We start from the raw sequence: 23,819 nt of genomic DNA, 5'->3' as shown, positions 1-23,819 counted from the left end.
ACACTGCCCCCAAATACAAACAGATAAAATATGCATATATCTCTAAGAACTTCTTCCAAGCTTCCTGAAGTACACGATCACTACCTCTCTTAAATATTTTGAGAGCTCCCCGCTGCATTTCCACAGATCTGACCAGTCTGTCGTCCTCCTGCTACAGCTATTCTATCACCCAGTGTGAAACAGCCACTTTTATCGTCAGTGCATTAAGGCTCTCTGCTTGTGCAAAGCAGGCTGTGAGAATTGTCTGGCATGAGCAGAAGCAGCTAGTTTCGCAAATCAAGTGACATGCTTGTGATGTAAGATGCTTGTGATCAGAGCAGGCATCTTACATGAGCCTCTGACCAGAAGATGGTAGTAAGGGGAACTGGAAACTTGGGGTCTCAGAGAGGTTACCAAAAACTGTGGTCTCTGAATTTCTTGATTCCTGAAGTTACTACTCCTGCAGCAGACATGGGACAGTAAAATAGCTTATCCGGCTCAGAGTTCACAATGTGGTATATGAGCTTTTGAGTTCACAGAACTCATCTTCAGGTGGATGCTCAAAAAAGATTATTTCTGAGGAGAGACCTAGCATTAAGCCCTGTCTGCAGCTTGAGTCTTAAAGTAACAGAGGAATTTCTTACAGACTCCTGGGGTTAGAATTGGGCCTTATGCAAAGTATCTCAAGCTACACAGAGGGATGTTTGGGCAGAGAAGCAAAAGGAGCAGACAATTATTTGAATCTGTCTCTTGCACTAAGCAAAATCCCAGGTGCTTTGTAGGGCAGTTGCTAGCTACTTAAAAGATCCAAGGCCCAGGCCCTTAGCCTCACCCTCATTTTGCTAATTATACCTTTCTAAGCTCTCTAAAGGAATCCAACATCCTCTTCAAAAGTCTGGAACGTTTTGGCCAGGGACACTGCTAGATCCCATCAGTCCCTGGCTCACAGTACTTCCTTTTCACAATCTACAGCAGGATATTTGGGAAGTGGGCATTTACTGTGTCTCACTCCTGAAACCTCCTCCTTCTTCTTTTGTGGTGTCTTTGCCACCACACAGTTTTTAAAAATATTGGGGGGGGGGGTGCTCCTGAGCTGTCACCACCTCCATTCAACATGGCAGATGGGTTGCTGCTGGGCGTGAGAGATGCCTTCCAAGCCAACCCACCTTCCCTTCTCCTTTGCATGCAAATTGAAAGGGAAGGGACAGAGAATGGAGGAGAAAACGGGGAAGAAGGTGCTTCGCTCTCCCCTTTTCATTACAAGTGTATGAAGGAGGGAGGCTCAGTGACAGAGGAAGCAATGACGGGAGTGCCTGCTGGGCCAACATTTTTCATTTCAGCCCTGATAATCACACACACACACACCCCTCTACACCTTCTCCTCGTTTCTGCTTCCTGTTTCATCCAAACAAAGTTGGTGGGGTATATATGTCTGTGCGTGCATGCTGGAGGTAGACACTCAGCAAAATATTGGGTGAGGGTGCATGCCCCTTGTGCCCCATGCTAATGCCGCTGGTGGTTTTGTAAGGCAGGAACTAAAGTAAAAGAACTTTGTAGTCTTTATACTAGCATAGCTAAAACACAAAAGATCCATTCTCTGACTAGAAGAATACGGTTCTGATAAACATCCCTTCCAAAAAATTTGAAGCTTTTTTTTTTTTTTTGCCAAGCACTGAGTGTGCTCATCCCAATGTATGCCTTTACATCTGAGGAGTGCTCTAGTCATGGCACTCTCTCCAACCTGCTAAGTCTTTCCTTTCCCAATACCACTGATCATGCACAGTGGCCGACATGATATGCAGTCTTTTGTCAATGGCAAGGACCCACCAGGGCAGCTGCATAAATTAAAAAGCAGCCTGAACAGCATAGTGACAGGAATGAATTCTGGCAAGAGAGATATTTGCTAATATCCCTAGTATCAAAGTATGCACATAAGCAAAATACATCTGCTTATGAAGTAAGTATCTCTCTTGTCGCTGGATAACATTGATATTGTCATCACAAATGTGATAAAATTGATATTATCTTCATAAAATATCTGACCTTCCATATACAAAGCTGAACAATAAATTCACCTGTTAGAGTACTTGAATTGTTCATGCAATATATATTATTGGTCTTTCCCCCCATTTCTAAACCTCACCTGGAAGAACAATGTGGTGACATTTTTAAAAAAAGACCATTTGGCATGTTGACAACTGTCCTAAGAGGTAGACACTTTATAACACACTCAAAACATTACCTGCAGGGCAATGCGGAAGTTCTTCTTTAGGAATGCTCGTCATTCTTTGGAAGTCATCATGACAAGCATTGCAAAAATGTGTTGTCCCAAAGCAAAAAAACACAGCAACTGAGCAGCAATAGCGGCATTTGTACTCCAGAAAATCTGTACCATGTTTGGGACACATCTGGAGATAAAAGGAATAAAAAATAATTTAAAAGGATAAAAGCTAGGGCAAGTTAGATGGAGTATCTTGTTGTATGTATTTCAAATTCTTAAAAAAATTAAGACACGTGTAAACACGTTTGCCTACCTGAGCCCTTGAAACGTCAGAGCAGGCACCACAAATGAGCTCCCTTGGATCATAATCATCTCCCTGGCCAGCCTCAGCATCACAACGTGCTTCTCCACCAAAATAAGCCTACACGGAAAACACAAAAATAGATGTTAGGACAAGCAATGGCGAAGGCAAATTTAACTTGCAACATCTCAGGAGTAAACTAAACTTGCAAAGGGGAACTGGCAAAACATGCAGTTAGTCCACGCCATCTGAGTGTGTGTGCCTTTGCTTTTTTTTAAAAAAACCACTGCAGAAGTCTAAACATTTTCTATACTTACTGGGAAGTGATGATGATTAAAGCTGTGTGTTTAAATTATTTCTACATTTCAACAATTACATTTGACAGGGATAGGATGGCAGACAGGATGGAGCAGCATAAGAACCAGAAAACTAACCGCTGACTGCCAAGAGTGCAGTGGAAACTTTCATTCTTGCTTCCTTTGTTTCCAGACCTCTCACCCCCCCTCCCCCAAATCATATAATTTTAGATTTTCCCCCAGCTCTAACTTTAGAAAATAGTCAAATGGATAGCAAGCACAAATAGGAGAGGCTACAGCTCTAACTAATACATCAGAAATATATGATTTCCCCCCCTGGAGATGTGTGCTGAAATTTGAGATGCTTGTTACAAGTTCCATCAAAATGAGCCCTACATTGTACTGAAAACAGGGTATACAACTTTTAAAAAACATTCACATAAGGGCTTCTTAAAAAGATGAAGAGATTTCAGCTGATTGTAACATCTACTGTATATTGTAAATGCACAAAGCAATTTTGTTATGGCTGAGCTACCATAATGTTTCAGAGGCACTGGGAAGGCAGAAGGGTTTCTAGCTGTCATTGGCTAAGCTGCTCACAACTTAGAGAGGAGCTCAGCAGGCATAAGTGCCTACAGAAGACGGCTAGGAAAGAGAGGATCCAAGGGCCTCAAGATGCAGGCTAAGAGAAAAAACGGGCAGGAGCAAGGAAAGAGAATAGGAAGAGTGTGGTTCAGAAGAATATGGGGAAGAGGCTAAAGGAGAAGTTTGAAAGGGGGAGGGAAACTAGCAGAGAAGAGGCACATGTGGCCAAGAGCTGCAGAAGTGAGTAATTAAATTCATATATTGCTTGGAAAATCATTAGCCAAATCTGGCTATAGGTATCTAGTTTAAGGGAAGTATCACAAGCAAGGTTCAGACGGCTGACAGTTAACACACACACATATTAGATTACTTTTAAAATGCTTACTTAAACATGCTTACTTTCCGGAATCAGAAAGTACTGTAATAATAGTTCATGCTCGAACAAATTTCTATATAGTTTAGATTCAATTTGGCTAAATGCAGAACAGAGTTAATACAGATTTTAAAATATTAACAAAGGTATTTATTTTTGGTAAGTTAAAAAAAAATCATGCATGGTGGAGTTCTCTTTTTGTGCTCAGTTGTTAAGGAGTATGGCAGAAATGGCCAGCTTCTCAGCAACCTCGTATCTGGTCAATCCAAATGATCAATCTGGGCACTTAAGCATACCTTTTTGCATTTGTAGCAAACATAGTAAGCATATCTGTTCATGGCATAGCCAGCAGGGTCATTATAAAACCGAACTCCAGGTGTTGTGATAGCCTCACTTTTGTGCAACCCTTCATATTCTAATCTCATTAATGCTTTCCTCTTTACATCTTCATAGAGCTCCTTGATGGGATCAAGCAAATCCTTTAGTACTGTATGATTTATTTTGTTCTGGAATTTAAAAGAGAGGAAGAAAATATATTGAACAACTTCTTGTAACTCAACATATTCAGCACAATATGAGTATTTAACCTGAGATCTACATGAAAACCAATATGCCTAAAGGTTTTAGTAAACCACACCATTTATAAAAGCAAGACTGTTTATTTTACAACAAAATGGCTGACATTCTGACTAAGGAAGCACCAGACCTTTTAATGAAGTGCTGATGCTTTGTGGTAGTGGAGCTGCACTCTAGACTAACTTAGTATGGATGTCCTCAGGGTTGCATTCTTTTTTGCTCTCTCTCATGTCCCCCAGAAGTGCTCCCTGTGACCTGAAAATAGGTTCCTGAGGAACAAAAACCCATGCCTGATGAAGAGCACAATTGTGGCTTAGCACTACACATTAGGAACATAGGAAGCTGCCATATACTGAGTCAGACCATAAGTCCATCTAGCTCAGTATTGTCTACACAGGCTGGCAGCAGCTTCTCCAAGGTTGCAGGCAGGAGTCTCTCTCAGGCCTATCTTGGAGAAGCCAGGGAGGGAACTTGGAACCATCTGCTCTTCCCAGAGTGGCTCCATCCCTGAGGGAAATATCTTGCAGTGCTCACACATCAAGTCTCCTATTCATATGCAACCATAGAGGACCCTGCTTAGCTAAGAGGACCTCATGCTTGCTACCACAAGACCAGTTCTCCTCTCCCTTTCTCATTCTCTTCCTCATTGTATTCTCATCTTATCAGTGTGTGGGTGTTTTCGTATCTCCCATTGTTTATACCAGCTGGTATTACATTACAATGTATTTAAGCATTTTCCAATCTTTATCTTTAGTACTCATTACCTCTTGCTCTTACCTGTATTGTTTGAGTACTACCCCACCTCCCGCACACACTTTTTGATTTGCCCATTTACTTTGTCCAAGCCACACATGATTTTATAGACATTATTAACCTGTAGACATTTTTATTCATTGGCTGACATCCAGACTAATGAAGCGCTTGTGCAATGAACAAAGTTGCACTACTGCAAGAAGATTGCATAGCTGTGCAAAGTCATGGGAACACCTGCAATTGCACTCTAGAGCAAAAGTTCCCTGCAAAACAAAACACAAGCCCAGACTTCATGTGACTAGCTGGCACAACATGTTTGTGCAAGCATTTCATTAGCCTGGATGCCAGGCAGTGTATATGGTCCAGAGTCACTCATGTGCAGCACAAGAAAATCCAAGCTTTTGAATCTCTCTAGAATGCTTTTTGAACTGCCCAGAAGTCTACACAGTATCTAAGTGGCATTGTGATGAAATGGTGCATGACTACTTCCATGCAAATTGGCTTAGAAAACTTTGGAGCTGCCAATCATAAGGGGCAGTTAGAGAGTGACAGTTAGAAGTAGGATGTGAAGTTCAGTCAGGGAGGAGATATGGGTCAGGGTAGGAGGAGGAGTTCTGAGACTCAAAGGATAAGACAGTCTCAAAAAAATAATAAAAGGACTGGGTTATTAGGACAGTCTGTAATAAAGACAGGGTTGTGAAATACACTTCTGGCAAGGAATTGGGTTCAAAGATGAAAAGACATATATATTGTGTACAAAGTAACTAAGTGTTGTGAGAAGTTCAAAGCATCAATTTTGTAACCAAGCAAGATTTCAGTCCTACTAATCAGCAGTAAAACAAACACACCTCATGTAACATCTTTAAATAAATATTCTTCTTGTTTTGTTTTAAAGTACATCTGACTGAGTGATTTCTGTAACAAACCCTCCTCACGTCTGCAAAGCCATGTTATCAGGGTAAAGAAACCAACAGAGTTACAATGGTTTCATCGTATAATTGGTGGCAGAGGAAATATAAGTACATTTATACAAACCAATGCAACATCTATGGTGAAAACCAACTGAAAGTAAACTTTACACACTTCATTGACTCAGACCAAATGCCACAGGGATGCACAGAACAGTTTTAATTTCTGTCCAGTTCTTACTATTTTCTAGCTTACTAGATAGCTGAAGCATCAACAAACCTTTGTTTTCCTCAGAGAACTAACCAAAAACCTCTATGTTAGAATTTGCTTTTCATCAAAGAACACAATTAAAATTTCTAAAATTCTCAATTATATTCCTTTGTGACACATGTCCAATTGTTATATTTTCTGCAACTCTTAAATGACCAAATGGCTATAAAGCAGTTCACTGTTTTAAAGTTAGCATACAATTCTCATTTGTGCAAGAAATCAGTTTCCCCATTCAGAGGCTATTACAGCCTTGATATCATTCTTAGTAGTTAGCATGCTTAGCCAGCTAAGTGTACCTATACATATACAGGGGAGGATCCAGACTAGTCTCACTGAAATTAATGGGATTTAAATTAGTTATGACTAATTTGTCTATTTTATATCAATGGTATTTAGTCATGACAGTCATCTGGAACCTGCCAACTGTTTATCTTTCAGTGTGTAATATTTTATATTCTTAAAAAAAAAACCACCAGTGTGGATGATCTACATCTAACAATATCAATACATATTGTGGCACTGACTCTCAGTAGGATGCAGACTATGCATTTGTTTCTAACAGCCGGACACTCTAGCTCAGGTCTGCACAACATATGGCCCAGTCCAGCATGCAAGGCCTTTTTTCTTGGCCCACAGAGACGTATCCCTCTCTCTTCAGGCACCGGTGGACAAAATATCTTTTTAAATGTTCTGTTGGCCAGCTTGTCTGACTCTGCCACTCCCGAGCGGCCAGTGGAGGCAAGGCGAGCTGGTGGGCAGGTGAGGAAGCTGGCGCTCTCCTTCACTGCGGCCCACTCCACCTTCACTGGCTTGCGCACCCTCATCCTCAGCCTGCTCCTGGCCCTGAAGAAGGCGGAGAGACTCAGGAGCCCAGGCCAGTGGTGGGGCAAGTGAGCAGCGCTCCTGCCATCCGCCTGTCCGGGCTCCAGAACACTTCTGGCTCCATCAGGGCAGGGAGCAGACTGAGAAGGAAGGTGCACATGTGCCCTGTGTCTCCATCAGGTCGCATGCAAACCCTCATACTCAGGAAGCTCCTGGGCCTCGTGGAGGCAGAGGGGCTCGGGACCTGGGGGCAAGTGAGCAGGGGAGGGAGGCGAGTAACACCCATGATCTAGCAGCAGCAGTGTAGCAGCTGCCCAACAGCTTGGGAGCCAGGATGAGCAGCGGCAGGACATGAGCGGTGCTGCACCTGCGGCAGCATGCCGCTTTGTCACTGTTCCTGCTGCCCGCCTGCCAAATGACAGGGGGTGGAAAATGGGGGGGGGGGCAGGGCCAGTGGCTTCAACCGTGAATTTATTTGTAATTAAAATTAAAATAATTTCATTTTAATTTGATTTAATTCAATTTATTTAATTAACAAACTAATTAATATTAATTAAATATTCATTTAATAATCAATGCCCTAAATTTTGGGCCTAAAAATTGACCTTGGACCCCACTCATCAAGTCACAGTGGATTTCACTGGGGCATTTGAGTTGTGCACTTGTTCTAATTTAGGAAGTAAATAATTTATAATAATTTATAATTTATTTATAATTTATGATTATAAATCTATTTCATTGCTATCCACATTAATGTTTGCAGTCCCTCCCAGTTTTATCTGAAAAATCTGATAAGCAGCTCCCCCATTTTTTCAATCCAAGTTGTTTCTCAAGTTAGTAACATTGCACTGGACTCTGTGCTCACCTTGCAAATTGGACAAGACATGAACCCAAATGTTATCCGTGGCCCGAGCCATCTGTTTTCTAGTACTCGGCAACAGCATTGCAAGTGGAATATATGACTACAGTCCAACTGCAAAAAGAAAGATCTATCAATACATACACAGTAATAATTCTTGACAGGTTTCATAATACCGAGCTTGTCTTAAGCAGGGAGCCAAGGAAAGTGAACATTCTTTTGTTACTACACTTTCACGGGGGGCGGGGAGGATATAAATATTCAATTTATATAGCTGCCCCATAATAAATGTTCCTTGGGAGGCTCACAAAATCAAACCATACCAAAAAGACAATGTATAATCAAAAGAAAACTTTAAAATATCAAAGCTATGCTTAAAACTTTTAAACTTTAGACCCTTTAAAAAGCCTGGATGGATAATTATCTGACACCTAAAAAACCATAATGATGGCACCAGGCGAACCTCACGGGGCATGCTATTTTCAGGGTGCCACCACCAAAAAGGTCCTCTCCCTAGTAGCCACTGGCTTCACCGCATATTTTTAAAATATTTTAATTTCATAAGATTTGAATCAGGGACCATATGAATGATAGTAACCAACATGTGATATTCAGAAACATGCACCTTGAACCAGCACGCTGGTTCTGATTGGTAAGGCACAGTTTACTAATTATATGAGAAATGGTTGCTATTAAACACGATCACAACCAGCTATTTAGAAAGTGGCAAGTCTATGTTGGAGGGACTTTAGCACAATGGTAGAACACATGTGTTGTACACAGAAAATCTCAGGTTCAAATTCCCAGCATCTCTAGCTGAAAGGAGCAGGTGAAGGGTTAAGGGAAAGATGAGGCAGCTTAATAATGTGCATGTACCTGAACCACCCAAATGAGAGGGGGTGGGGCTCACACCCAACATTGCTGGGCAGTACTCTATAATTTTCCTGAAAACTGCTTTGGGCAGGCACAGGTCCCATTATGTGAAAGCAGAGAGACCTGAACACATGCAATCTGGCACTGGAACCAGTTTGTGGGAAGCAAAAACAACAAGGTGCTGAGCCAAGGACTGCAAAATCCTGCTACAGACTTCCAAAAAATGCTACCCTTTGCATTAACTAGGCTCCTTGACACCAGCACACCACGTATGGGTATGGCCTGCTGCTGAACAGAGCAGGAGAACAGATTTCTGCATTGCATAAGCCCGACAGCTGAATAGTACAAATGCAAACCTGAGACCAAGAAAGTTGGGCAGTGCTTGGGCAATAGCAGGAAAACATGCATTAAAATGTATTAGTATTAACACCGACAAAAAGGGAGCACAAAAATAACAAATCTAAGCGTCTGTATTGTTTCTGCCAAGTTGCTGCCCGTCAACTGTAAACTCTTTACAATCAACACATTGGACAGTTCCTATATTAAATCCAAAATCCAAACCTGAATTGCTGGTGCTGCTGAAAGTGCTTCTGTGAAACAAATCATGCACATGTCATCAGCATCTTGTTTAAGGGTGGTGGTGCTCTTATCGCAGCCGTGCAAACAGGGCAAGCAGTGCTCTTCGTTCTTGACGCCGCCACAGGGATGACCACAAGGATGTGTCTTACTGCAAGCTATCTTAGCATATTCCTATTAAAGACAAACATTATGAAACAATGTTTACTTTAGCAGAGAGTGTCTTTGGAGGCTTTAACACGGTGGTAGTAATTGCTGGATGCATGCTTTTCTTGTTATGACAATTGTTTCTGTTTTCCATTTAGGGATGTTGGTGAACTCTTAGCTTGGGCTTTGAGAAGAATTTGGGGGGCTCAAACAAGCCTTCCCCAAACAAGCAGTGCACTTCTAGAACCCCCACCATTCCTCTCCAAGCCTGATTTTGGAGAACTTTACCAGTATCTCTTCCTCTACCTTTGCCAGCCCCCAAAACACACATTCTTCTCTGCCCTTAACTTAGTGGTTTAGTGATAGGAGCAGGAACAGTGGTCTGTGTAGGGAAGAGAGCCACCCCACCTCACCCCTGCTGCTTTCCCTAACTACTGTCCAGGCAAATCACACCAAGAAGAAGGAAATGGCGCAGGGAAATTTCGTCATCTCCTTCCTGCTCTGCAGCACATCAGGAATAAAGATGGGGTGGTCCTTTGGATTTGGAGTCTTCCTAAAAGGCAATACAAGGGCTACAACAAGGGCTACCATTGCAGTAACCCTGTGTTAGCCCTTGGGAAGTCCCAAATGTTAACACACCTTCCTTCCTGACATGCCATGTGAGAGGGCAGGGAGGAGGAAAAAAAAAAACAATCTCTCCACTCTTTGTTGCTTTTGAACAGGACAGAGCAGCCAAAGGCAGGGAGAAAATGGATAAGTCTGAATTAATCTGAGATTACTGGCGGTTTACCCATCTCTGTTTTCATTTGCCAGACACAGGTATTTCAACTAGCACAAAGGCTGTCTGGTAGGCGTGTGAAGAGGCAAAATGAAGAGGGAGAGTGGATCCTTTTGTCTGCCTGCCACTTCTCCCCATTGTGTGTGCATCTCTTTCCCTCCTACACAGCATTAAACTTTGTTCCTAACAAGCAGAGCAAGCCTAGCAGGGAATTACATACAGGTGAAACTCGGAAAATTAGAATATCGTGCAAAAGTCCATTAATTTCAGTAATGCAAATTAAAAGGTGAAACTGAATATATGAGACAGACGCATTACATGCAAAGCGAGATAAATCAAGCCTTAATTTGTTATAATTGTGATGATCATGGTGTACAGCTCATGAAAACCCCAAATCCACAATCCCAGAAAATTAGAATATTACATGGAACCAAGAAGACAAGGATTGAAGAATAGAACAATATCGGACCTCTGAAAAGTATAAGCATGCATATGTATTCAGTACTTGGTTTGGGCCCCTTTTGCAGCAATTACTGCCTCAATGCGGCGTGGCATGGATGCTATCAGCCTGTGGCACTGATGAGGTGTTATGGAAGACCAGGATGCTTCATTAGCGGCCTTCAGCAATTCTGCATTGTTTGGTCTCATGTCTCTCATCCTTCTCTTGGCAATGCCCCATAGATTCTCTATGGGGTCAGGTCAGGCGAGTTTGCTGGCCAGTCAAGCACAGTACACTGTATACTTTTCAGAGGTCCGATACTGTTCTATTCTACAATCCTTGTCTTCTTGGTTCCATGTAATATTCTAATTTTCTGGGATTGTGGATTTGGGGTTTTCATGAGCTGTACGCCATGATCATCACAATTATAACAAATTAAGGCTTGTCTTATCTCGCTTTGCATGTAATGCGTCTGTCTCATATATCAGTTTCACCTTTTAATTTGCATTACTGAAATTAATGGACTTTTGCACGATATTCTAATTTTCCAAGTTTCACCTGTATACTGTTGGGCCACAGCCTTGGGCCCTCTTAGTGCTTCTAGCTTATCTAAAAGCAGTACCACATAAGGACGTTGTCATCCACTGGGAGATTACACAAAACAAGCCTCATAAATGTTGATCCATTCTCCCCATAAAATCTTCCTGAAAGGGAAATTCCAGAACTTCCTTAGGTAAAGCATTATTACCCTAGTCTGCAATTAAAAACGATTCTTCTTTTCCTACTGCTGAACAGAAATGTTGAACAGATGACATTTAGAGTGTGAGCAAAAACTGAAAGCATCTTGGTTCCTGTCCCCCCCTCCCCCCACCCCACTGTCATTGACGGACCACTACCCGGTTAACTGGTTGGACTTATTAAGATGGCCTGCCCGAGACGGACCCAATAGGATTCCAAAAAGCCTTGGAGGATTTTAATGTTAGTCCTGCCAGTGATTCTGTTGATGTCCTGGTGGGAACCTGGAATAGGGAACTCAACAGGGAAGTAGACACAGGCTCCTAAGTGTCCCGCCTGACCTGCTTTAAAAGTGGACCCTTGGTATACAGAGGAATGGCGGGGACTGAAGAAGCAAAGTGGGTGACTGGAGCGCAAGTGGAGGAGAACTCAGCTCAAAATTGACAGGATACAGCATAGAGCCCATTTGAAGGTTCATGCAGAAGCGGTGTGTGTGGCAAAAAACCAATTCTGGTCTGCACGCGTTGCTTCTGCAGATTCATATTCAACAGAGCTATCCCAGGTTTGATTCAGGCTCCTTCAATTTCAATCCAGTTGCCGGAGACTTTGTTCTGCTGCGATGCTTTTAATGGGTTATTTGCAGACAAAATCTCTTGTATTCGGGCCGACTTGGATGCCACTGTTTTTGCAGAGTCTATTAGGGTGGTGTCTAGCAATCCCGCTTGCGGTATTAGATTGGATCAGTTTCCACCTGTGATGCCCGAGGACGTAGACAAGCTGCTTGGGGCGGTGCGGCCTACCACTTGTTCTCTGGATCCTTTCCTGACTTGACTGCTTCTATCTAGCAGGGAAATAATTGGAGATGGCCTGGTTAATATAATTAACTCATCGCTGAGGGAGAGTAGGCCTCCTTGTTTGAAGGAGGAAATGATTAGACCCCTTCTTAAGAAGCCTTCCCTAGATCCCTCAGTGATGGATAGCTATAGGCTGGTCTCCAATCTCCCATGGTTGGGCAAGATGATTGAGAGAGTGGTGGCTAACCAGCTCCAGACGGTTTTGGAGGAAACCGATTAACTAGACCCATTTCAAACTGTCTTTAGAGCAAGCTATGGGGTTGAGTCTGCCTTGGTCGGCCTGATGGATGACCTTTACCAGGGCATCAACAGAAGAAGTGTGAGTCTGTTCGTTCTTTTGGATCTCTCGGTGGTGTTCGGTACCATCAACCATGGTATCCTTCTGGATCACCCGGGGGAGTTGGGGAGAAGAGGCACTGCTTTGCAGTGGTTCCGCTCCTATCTCTCGAGCAGATTCCAGATGGTGGAGCTTGGTGATGGTTGCTCTTCGAAATAGGAACTATTATAAGGAGTCCTTTGGGGCTCCATTCTGTCACCAATGCTTTTTAACATCTAAATGAAACCGCTGGGTGAGGTCATCAGGAGTTTTGGTGCAGGGTGTTATCAGTATGCTGATTGCACCCAAATCTATTCCTCCTCCTCATCATCATCATGAAATGGCATTCACTCCCTAAACGCCTGCCTATGGGCAGTAATGGGCTGGATGAGGGATAACAAATTGCAGCTGAATCCAAGCAAGACGGAGGTCTCATTGTGGGGGATCAGAATTTGAAGAATGAGTTAGATCTTCCTGGGCTGGGTGGGGTTACACTCCCCTAGAGGGAACAGGTACACAGCTTGGGAGTGCTCTTGGATCCTCAGGTGGAGGCTATGGCACTTTCTATCAGCTTTGGCTGATTTGACAGCTGCTTCCATTCCTTGAAGAGAACGATCTCAAAACAGTGATGCATCAGCTGGTAACCTCCAGGCTTGACTACTGCAATGCGTTCTATGTGGGGCTGTCTTTGTACGTAATTCAGAAACTTCACTTAGTTCAAAATGCAGCAACCAGACAGGTTTCTGGGGTAACCTGGAGAGACCATATTATGCCTGTCTTAAAACAGTTGCACTGGCTGCTGATATGTTTCCAGGCAAAATACAAAGTGCAAGTTGTTACCTTTAAAGCCCTGAATGGCTTGGGTCTGAGCTACCTTAGAGAATGCCTTCTTCTGTATGATCCCCATTGCATATTGAAGTCATCTGGTGAGGTCTGTCTGCAGTTACCACTGATATGTCTGGTAGCAACTTGAACCAGGTCTTCTCTGTAGCTACTCCTGGTCTATGGAATGTGCTCCCGGCAGATATCTGCAGTTTAGACTCCTTGTTGGCCTTTAAGATCACCCTGAAAACTTATTTGTTTGGCCTGGCCTTCCAAGGTTTTTAAAATTGTTTTGGGGTATTTTAACTGGTTTTGAAGTGTTTTAAAATTGTTTTTATATTCTTTTAAGTAGTGTGTTTAAGATAGTGTTTGTTTTATATCTTTTAAAACTTGTTGTGCACCGTCCAGAACCTTTGGATGGGGTGGTCTATAAATATAATAAATATATAAAAACAATAAAATAATTAAATAAATGTATCTATTTATATGGGCCCAATTTTCCCCCAGTATTGCTTCCATTGACAAATTAACTGAATGACTAAGCCTCTGGTTTTTAGGGCTGAGGTATATGAAGATATAGGTAAGAAAACGCCAGTAGCCAATATTTGTACAAAACCAGGAGAGGTCAATTTGGTTTTGAGAAGCAGCAGGTAGAGTATTTAGCCCTTCATCTACTTTTCCATTGGAAATCCAACCCCTAGTTGTGTGTTTACCCTTGCAAAGATGTACATTAAAACCCAGGGGGCTGGAGAGAAAATAGTGCCAGCAGGCTTAGTTTCTGGAGAAAGTTGTAGAAGGGAAGAGTTAGTCACCCTCTCATCTGTACTGCTTTTCTCTGTTCTAAGGCACCCTTCCTGACACTGCTTCTCATTCAGAGAATGAGGCTGCTGGTGTTCTCTCACACTTGCTTTGGTGTAACCTGTTGTTGAGCCATTTAATTACAGATAAAAATACTCGGTAACTTGTATTATATTTTGCCTCACAAATAAGCTGAAGGACTAACAAGGTTTAATAAATACAAACCTGGCAATCGGTATCAGAACAGACACTGCCCACTGCTGATAATTCTGTTCCATTTCTGCAGCCACAGAAACGACATGCTTCAGAGCTGCTTGTTGTGGGTTTGCCTAGATCAATGTAAGAAAAAAGAAGTCAGAACTTTCCCTCAAAAATAATAAAATGTTTATAATGCATTGTGTACCAGATGCTACTCATTTTAACAGTGTAGGAATGTAACTAATGAGCAGTAATGTAAATGGAAACTAAATACAAGCTAGCTACTTCAAAAGTGAAGAACTATATTGGGTAAACACTCAAAGCTATTTTACACTGAGTTAAACCATCTACTGGTAGCATTGTCTACTTTGATTAGTAGCGGTTCTCTAGATTTGTCCTATCTACTACCCAAGATAGTTTTAACTTTTTTTAAAAAAGCAATTTGACACAATTCATTCTGCTTCTGTTTGTGCCCTGACATCTGAAAGTGTTATTCAGAAAACTATCTGGCTTCCGAGATGTCACTAGGCATTGCACACATACTGAAGTGTATCTTTGCAAAAAGGTATGGAAAACTTCATCTTTAAAAGCAATTTCTGAGGCAATACCACCTTCCAAGACGCTTTGTGTTTCTGTATATCATGGTATAGACACAGTATTGACTAAGAGCAAAAGCAAGATGGACAACTGCACTCATTTTATAGCTGTGGGAATCAGTACCTGAATTTAATTTTTTAAAGTATTTTTATTTTTAAGGGAGGCTGCTGTTTGAGCTAGTAAGCTAACACTACAGGTGGACCTCGGCACACACAGTCCCAGCAATTGAGACCTGACCTCAGCATACTAGGGTAAGGAAAGGGTTAAGAACCCCATATCTGCAGTTCCTAGGTGGCTGGAAATGACCTCTGAGGTCATTTCTGGCCACCATTTTTGAAGAAAGGAGGTATTTTGTGGTTAATTTGTGTTTTTTAAAAAGCAGAAAAATTGGCATTTTGGAGGTACTGCTGGACAGCTGGGGACCTACACAGCATGGTGCAGCACTTTCTCTGATTTATGCTGTTTTTAATCTTTTTCCAAGCATTTTTTGCCCTGCAGGCACCTAACCCGCCCCCCCCCCCCATCATCACAGACTTAAGACTTAATGTCCCATTATCTGCAGTTTTGTTACCTGTGGAAATAGGCAGGAAGGGAACCCCCACGGATAATGGGGTCCACTTGTATATGTATTGGAGATGAGTTTGCTAGTAAATGAATTAGGCTGTCTTTTGTGAAAAGTCATTTGGAGAATTTAATCTTCTGCCTTATATTAGAGCTTTATGTTGGTAATACATTCCAGTCCCCAAATGACTAGGATAAAGGAGGATACACAAAAGTGTTACCTGTTTGTTCTCTGAACTCCACCATAGCCTTCATGGTTTTAGAATCTGCTAGTGCCATCAGCCAGAACAGTTTGGTCCTACCACAGCCTTCATGAAGATCAACCTTGATAGCTTCCTCTTCCTCTTTGAACACCTGTCAAGTATGAGCAAACAATTTTTCAACTTACAAAATTAGAGAACTTAGAGAATTCAAACATTAAATTTGTTTATGTTTGCAATATGGACTTTTGAATTTTAAAACCTACTGAAAGTTTGAAAATACAACTTATACTCCACCTGTCTCTGGTGAGACTTTGTTCGCCGATGAAGATGGAGGAATCTATCACAATCTGTACAAAGATTCCCACAAACATTACACAGGATAATTGCAGCAGTTTCTCCATCATCATGGTTATCACACATGGGCTGAAAGTAAAAAAAAGCAGAGCAGACTAAATATGAAACCTTCATTATCTTGCGGGGCGGGGGGGGCATGTCTAAGCATATTATTATAACAAAAAGTATTATTGACCATTTTAAACACTATATCAAACACAAGAAATTAAAGCAAACTGAGCTATATTTGTTCTTTTTCTAGTTCCAATAATTTGCTTTTAAAAAATTGAGTATAGTAGGTAAGCTAGATGGGTGGGAGGTGACACAGAGATAGCAGTGCATGTGCCAAACCCTAGAGAAGTGGGTTTTAAATGTTTATTATTTATTTATTTAAAATATTTCTATACTGCCCAAAACGTGAGTCTCTGGGCAGTTTACAATTAAAATAGTTTAAAATATTAGATCAATTAACTATTAAAATTATTTAAAACTATAAATCTAATTAAAAGCCTGGGTGAATAAATGTGTCTTCAGTGCCTTTTTAAAAGTTGCCTGAGATGGGGAGGCTGTTGTTTCAACAGGGAGCGCATTCCAAAGTCCAGGGGCTGCAACGGAGAAGGCCCGTTCCCGAGTAGCCGCCGGACGAGTTGGTGGCAGCCACAGGCGAACCTCTCCAGATGATCTTAGCAGGCAGGCGGTGGGGATCATGGTGAAGAAGACGTTCTCTTAAATACCAGGGCCTAAGCTGTTTAGGGTTTCATATTTAATGACCAGCACCTTGTATTTTGCCTGGGAACATACTGGCAACCAGTGCAATTGCAACCAGTGCAATTCCTTCAAGACAGGAGTAATATGGTCTCTCTTAGATGACCCAGAGACCAACCTGGCTGCCACGTTCTGAATCAACTACAGTTTCCGGACTATGTACAAAGGCAGCCTCACATAGAGCGCATTGCAGTAATCCAGCCTAGAGGTGTCCAGCAGATGTACCACTGTTTTGAGGTCGTTCATCTCAAGAAATCAATGCTGCTGGCGTATCAGCCGAAGCTGATAAAAAGCACCTCTTGCCACCGCCTCAACCTGGGACATGAGGGAGAGACTTGGATCCAGAAGCACCCCCAGACTGTGTACCTGTTCCTTCTGGGGGAGCGTGACCCCATTCAGAACAGGCAGATCAAAATCGTCTCCCAAGTTTCTAACCTGCACAATAAGTACCTCTGTCTTATCTAGATTCAGCCTCAGTTTGTTATCCCTCATCAGGCCCATTATTAACTCCAGGCAGGCATTTAGGGAGGTTATGCCTTCGCCTGATGATGTTGACATGGAGAAATAGATTTCGGTGTCATCAGCATATTGATAACACCCAAATCTGATTATTACTGATTATTTAATTGCTGTTTTACGGTGTTTTTAATTGTTAATCATTGTTTTATGTTTTATAATTTTTGTTTTAATTATTAACTGATTTTAATGGTGTTTTAATGTAAACTGCCCTGAGCCTTTTGGAAGGGCGGTATAAAAGTTTTAATAATAAATAATAACACCCTGCACCAAATCCCCTGATGTTCTCCCCAATCCCCTGAAATCCCCTGATGTTCTCTCTCAGCAGTTTCATGCAGATGTTAAACATCGGAGACAATATGGAGCCCTGAGGGACACCATAGGAAAGTTCAAATTTTGAAGAACAACAGTCTCTAAGAGACAGCATCTGGAATCTTCCTGTGAGATAGGAGTGGAGCCACTGCAAAGCCCCTCAGACATTCCAGAAGGATACTATGGTCAATAGTATTGAAAGTTGCCAAGAAATCCAAAAGGACCAACAGAGTCACATTCTCTCTGTCAATTCCCAATTGGAGATCATCCATCAGGCTGACCTAGGCAGTCTCCACCCCATAGCCTGCCTGAAAGCCAGTTTGAAATGGGTCTAGATCAGCGTTTCTTAAACTTGGGCCCCCAGATGATAATTGACTACAACTCCCATCATCCCCAGCCATGTCCATTGTGGCTGGGTATGGTGGGAGTTGTAGTCCATCAACATCAGGGGGCCTAAGGTTAAGAAACCCTGGTCTAGATAATCAGTTTCTTTCAAGACTGCCAGGAGCTGGGAGGCCACCACCTTCTCAATCACCTTGCCCAACCATGGAAGGTTGGAGACAGGTCTTCAATTGCTTAACTCTCAGGGATCCAAGGCAGGCTTCTTCAGAAGCAGTCTAATGATTGCCTCGTTAAGACAAGAAGGCATCCTGCCCTCCCTGCCAGACATGAACTTGCGGAGGCGATACAGGAGAAAAAGAATCGTTTCTTTGCCGCATGTGTGGCCTGAGCCATAGAGAGCATCTTCAAATGCTCTCTATGTAATAATCAGTTGGATTTAAGTCGAGTCTTCCTCCACTTGCACTCTAACAGTCTACCTCACCGCTTCAACCCCCGTAGTTCTTCCGTCTACCAAGAGGCCAGTTTTGAAGTGGGTCGGAGAGGACGCTTTAGGAGTGATCGTGTCTACTGCCCTTGTGAGTTGATTATTCCAATTCTCCACCAGTGTCGACAGGGTCACCAGCAGAGTCAACACTAAATTCCTCTAAGGCTTCTTGAAATCCTATTGGATCCAGTAACCTTCTCGGGCGGACCATCCTAATGGGCCCCCCACTCCTGCGGCGGTGGGACGTGGTCGCGAGTCCAACCTTAACAAGATGGTGGTCCGTCCATGACAAAGGGTAAATCACAGGAGTCCTCACCCACAGAACACCACCCTGTTCAGAGTGAAAGACCTGATCAAGCATGTGACCAGCAATATGCATCAGTCCCGAGACCACATGGGATAGGCCCATAGTCATCATGGCCACTATGAACTCCTGGACAAAGTGAACATTGAAGTCCCCAGCACCACAAGCCTGGGAGACTCCAATGCCAAGCCTGACACCAAGTCCGTCAGCTCAGTTAGGGACTCCATCGAGCAGCGGGTCGATCAGTACACCAACATAAGTCCCAGTCTATCCCTGGTCCCCAAACTTAGGTACACACATTCAATATGGTCAGACACTTTGACAGGAATCCTGACAAGGGAGATATTGCTCTTGTAGACCACAGCAACTCCACCTCCCCACCCCTGCTTCTCAACAGAGTACCCTGGAGGAAGAAGCCAGGACCAGACTGGGCCTCCAGCCTCCCCCAAGCAAGTCTCTGTAATACATGCCAGACAGTCCTCTTCATCCAGAATCAAACGTTTATTCTGGACTGACCTGGCATTACAAAGGAGCAAGACGAGGCTCTGTGGGTGGCTAGCATTGATTTCCAAGGTCAAAGAGCCTGCAGGACAGCCAGAAGGGGAAACAGAAATGAAGTTTCTGATTTCCCTTCCCCTGCAACAGCCTGCTGACCTCTCAATGTTACTTCTTCTATGCCCAAGCTGTACCTCAATGCACATCAACTTATCTGCTGAGGAGCCCCTGAACATCTACCATGGAAACGCTGTGTACTGCAAAAGATTCCAGGGCATTTTCAAGGGCACACTCAACACTGGTCAGATCTGCTGGGTTTTACTGTCACCTCAACACAAACTGACTGTGTGTCATAATACACATTTAGCACACTCCTGAAGCTGTACATTCTAGGGAAGATCTGCAGTCTTGTAGATAAACTTGTCTGATATTATTGACCTTCTCACTGAGGGACCCCACTAAACTTCTAAGAGATTCAGAGTTCCAAGCACACTTTGAAAGCCACTGCACTAAGCATATAAACAGGCATTGATTATATTCAGACTTCCTTAACAGTATATTCCTGACCAACAGGCATGGGGGCAGGGTTATGTAATATGTTGGTACAGGAGCCAAGGCTTGCAATTGACACTATACACCATTAAAGAATACCTGAATAGGGCTAGATTAAAGAAGAAATGAATGACTACAAATAATCAAATATAACAGCAGTGTCAATAGAATTAAGGTGGAGAGAGAGGACACAGTTCATCCTATACTCCAGTCTTAACACAACACGAAAATGCTGTTAATAATGGTCAAAAAGTGCAAGCTGCTTTTAAAAAGTAAATAAAGACACACAGATTAGCAAGTGGGGTGTAAAACCCACGACAGTAGATGAGGATGCCCTCCTCTACTGTATGATAGATATTTTCTCCAAGAAATACATGCTAGTTAGATCCACAGGTTACTAAGCAATTGGCCGAGTCTGTAGAAAGAAGTACTTGGTGGACAGCAGGAAAACATGGATACTCAAGAAAAAACTTTCAATAAAATAAAATAAAATAAAAGGTCTTCACAGGGTAGATATGTTTGGGATTTTGTGAAGTTTACATTTGCTGCACAGGTGTTTGTTTGTTTTTTAAAAAAATACTAAGCGGAACAATAAAAAGTACAAAATTATCACAAGTATTAAAAAAGGAAGGCATACATACTCAACAAATGAGGGGGAAAGTGACCTATTAGGTTAAGTCACAGTATGCAGAGTTTACATTTGCTGGTAAACACAACATACATTAATGGGGTTCCAGATACAGATTCCATGATATATAATGAAGCATGTATGCATCAATATTTCCAGCAAAACCGTACAACTTTTTAAACAAATCTGCAGTTCTAGCCTCTCTCAGTAATTGCATAGTTGGTCTAGTATGATTGTTTCATGCTTTAAAACTTTCAAGTGAATATGATTTTGGGCATGGGTTTTTATTTTATTTTATTCTGGAAGCTAGGTTCAATGAAACAAAAAACTGAAAAGAAAAAACAAAAGCCTGAAATAGACTTCTGCACATTTCTTACCATCTGTTTTTGCTGTCCATCCTTTCCCATCCATTTCCCCGAGGAAAGTCTATCTACATGGTCCTGATCAAGAACACAAAGGGATGCAAGAGCCAGCCACAACTGTTGAAAAGAGAGTGGCAAGATAATATTTAGAAACATAAATATCATATAATATTTAGCAACATGGATGTCTATATGAAGCTGTAGGAAAGTAAACAGACTGTTAAAGCAAAAATTCTATTTCTGTGCCTTATCTCAAGCAGGCGCCAGGTATTCTGACACACACACATACACACACACTAGTCAGCAGCAGGTCTGCTGAATCAGACGTATAATGTAGAACAGGCAGCTGTTATTCCATGCAAAATGCTTTCAGAATATACTGCAAACAACCAATGTGGCTTGCACCTAATGCCATGCTGAGGGGAACTTTATTTTAGAAAATTCCCTTCTAGGAAATTTGAGTACTACTTTAAACAGGTTGCCATTTTTCCTGCAATGACACTAGCAATATAAATAAATATTCTGAGAATTTTTTTTACTATCACTTTGCCATGACTATCCAGTTAAGTTGCCTCTTGGTAGAACTGCTTGGAGAGAGGGGGAAAATCAGAGGCTGGCATCCTAATGGAGTGTGCATACTTTGAGGGGTAACTGGAGCCCTTGCACAACTCCCCCATCCCCCTGCATACACACCGTTGCACAAGAGCCACCAGACTTCCAAGTACTGCTTGTGCTCTGGAAGCCCTCTGCAAGATCACAGAGCCCTTCTGAAATGCTAGCAGTAATTGGGAGTCTGATGGCTCTTGTGCAACAGTGTGCCTGTAGTGGGGATGGGCAAGTTGTGCAAGGACTCCTACCATGTCAACACAGGCCTTTGAAGTGTGCATACTTTGTTTGTCAGGATGTCAGCCAGAGTATTTACCATCCTAACTTTATGAATTGCTGGAATTATGGCCTGATTAACACCACGGTGTGATATTAGCAGGGTGGGAATTGGGAGCTGTGCTACTACCAGCAGTGCTTCTATCAGCGTCACTCTGTATATGAGCCATAGTCTATTGATACACTTAGTTGTAAGCTTACTAACAGCAACAATATATTCAGTTTCACAGATGCAACACTTACTCTTGAAGAGTAAGCTTTAAGAGCTAATATTTGATACAATGTTCCTGTAATCAGAAGCTTTCATTGCATCAGTGTTTCTCTGAACTGTTCTTACCCGAGTTGTTGCAATACACCGCACTGGCGATCTGTATTCTTCCTCCATTTTGGTTAAAGCAATGATTGTTTCAGCAATAGCATTTTTTGTCACACGGGACCAAGCTTCAGACAAGTGACCCTATGGAAGAGGAAAGGCTTCAAAATGTTTACCTTGAGAATGAATTTAGTGTATCACAAAGAAATAAAAATTAAAACTACAGCCTTTTTGAAAAAGACAATGACTAGCATATAGCAATAAGTCTTGAAAAGCCAAGGAAACATTGATTAAATTTTGCCGAACTCCAAAACCAAGGTTTTATACTTCTTTTTGTTGCTGCTCTGGTTCAACTCTCATTATGTTCCAGCAACCACATGTGTTTGCAAAGTAAATGCATAAAGATGTAGGAACAATGGATTCACAGTCAGTTCAAGTAAAGAATGGATTTGGCTGGCACCATGAAGTATTCTGTTTAGAGAACTTAAGCTGGAGACTGAGGAGTAATCGGCACTTGTCAAGCAAGACTCTTATGTGTGTCAAATACTATGAACCTGAAAAGGAGGCTCCTCCTACTCCCAAATATTTTCACATCCATCATAAAGCACTGCTTTATTTTTAGTAGTTTTCTGACACAATGGCTCAAAAGGGCATGACAAAGCTTGCTAGGGGTGAGGGAACAAGTCCTCGTTGCCAAGGCAACTTGACTAGTGTGTAGTAAACCACAACTACTTGCACTGGACAACATGTCCAATTTAAAATAATATAATCCAGATAGACAAGCTCTGCATTTGGATGCACATCTGGGATGCTCCTGTAATTTCTGCGTGGCACTGTGTTGAAACTGCTGCACAGCAAGACAGGGAGTGTCCCTGCTGTTGAGACAACACAGCACTCGCAGCCATGGAGACCCTCCTTGCCCCACCTCTCACCTTCCCACACCAATATAAACTAAGACCAAAGTACTGGCTTCGTTTGCCCAAAGTGATGTCAAATCTATAGCCAAATCTAATTGGTTGCATGCTGCCCTTGGTACCATCATAACATTGAATTTACCCCATTAGCTGTGATTACCAGGGAAGAAAAAACCTAGTCTAAATGAACAAAGGCACTGGTGGAAACAAAGAGCTGTAAACACCAATGATAAAATAACTGGGGGACAGGGTTGCATGCTTTCCCAGAATTCCACCTTTTCGCTGAAAATTTGTGAAAGCTTGGCCAGTAAACCAAAATAAAGTCATGTTTTCAGAAATATTTTATTTGGGTGACATTTTGGAGAGGGTTGAGAAATGCATGCAGGCTACTATAGCTCAAGAGCAAGAGATGCCAAAGCACCTGCCTCCTCCCAGCACTGGATCACCACAAGATTAAAAAAAAATATATCATTCTTATATCTATATATTCATTCAGTGGCAGCAAACAAATTTTAATCACAAGGTTTTTAAAATCCAAGTATTTATTATAACTAGCATGTCTAGGAATATACATAATACCTTTTGCAAGCAACGGTAAAAAAAGAACTGCAAATGCTTCAATTGGAAAAAAACAGGGGAGGGAATAGATGTGGCTATATTTTGGAACTGTTACTGCAGAATATTATGACTTCTATTTTGATTTGTGATATTATCTTCTCTCATTTGCAATAAAAACAACATTTGAGCAATAGTATTAATACAGAAAAAATACATAG

At 42.1% G+C, this 23,819-nt stretch overlaps 1 protein-coding gene across 14 annotated transcripts in view; it reads right to left on the bottom strand.

The window, feature by feature from the left end:
- Positions 1 to 23,819, bottom strand: part of MYCBP2 (MYC binding protein 2) — a 259,460-nt gene that overhangs the window by 1,143 nt on the left and 234,498 nt on the right. For all 14 annotated transcript variants that reach the window (XM_053305497.1, XM_053305498.1, XM_053305501.1 and 11 more), the window contains 10 exons: positions 22,154 to 22,273; positions 20,950 to 21,051; positions 16,136 to 16,264; positions 15,860 to 15,992; positions 14,508 to 14,611; positions 9,379 to 9,567; positions 7,951 to 8,058; positions 4,052 to 4,261; positions 2,514 to 2,621; positions 2,222 to 2,387 (listed from right to left, as the gene is read on the bottom strand). In XM_053305497.1, the coding sequence (XP_053161472.1) occupies positions 2,222 to 2,387; positions 2,514 to 2,621; positions 4,052 to 4,261; positions 7,951 to 8,058; positions 9,379 to 9,567; positions 14,508 to 14,611; positions 15,860 to 15,992; positions 16,136 to 16,264; positions 20,950 to 21,051; positions 22,154 to 22,273 (1,369 nt within the window). The remainder of the gene's footprint in view (positions 1 to 2,221; positions 2,388 to 2,513; positions 2,622 to 4,051; positions 4,262 to 7,950; positions 8,059 to 9,378; positions 9,568 to 14,507; positions 14,612 to 15,859; positions 15,993 to 16,135; positions 16,265 to 20,949; positions 21,052 to 22,153; positions 22,274 to 23,819) is intronic.

The sequence above is a fragment of the Hemicordylus capensis genome, chromosome 3 (genome assembly GCF_027244095.1).
Source record: "Hemicordylus capensis ecotype Gifberg chromosome 3, rHemCap1.1.pri, whole genome shotgun sequence".
Classification (NCBI taxonomy): Eukaryota; Metazoa; Chordata; class Lepidosauria; order Squamata; family Cordylidae; genus Hemicordylus; species Hemicordylus capensis.
This window is presented reverse-complemented; position numbering and strand designations above follow the sequence as displayed.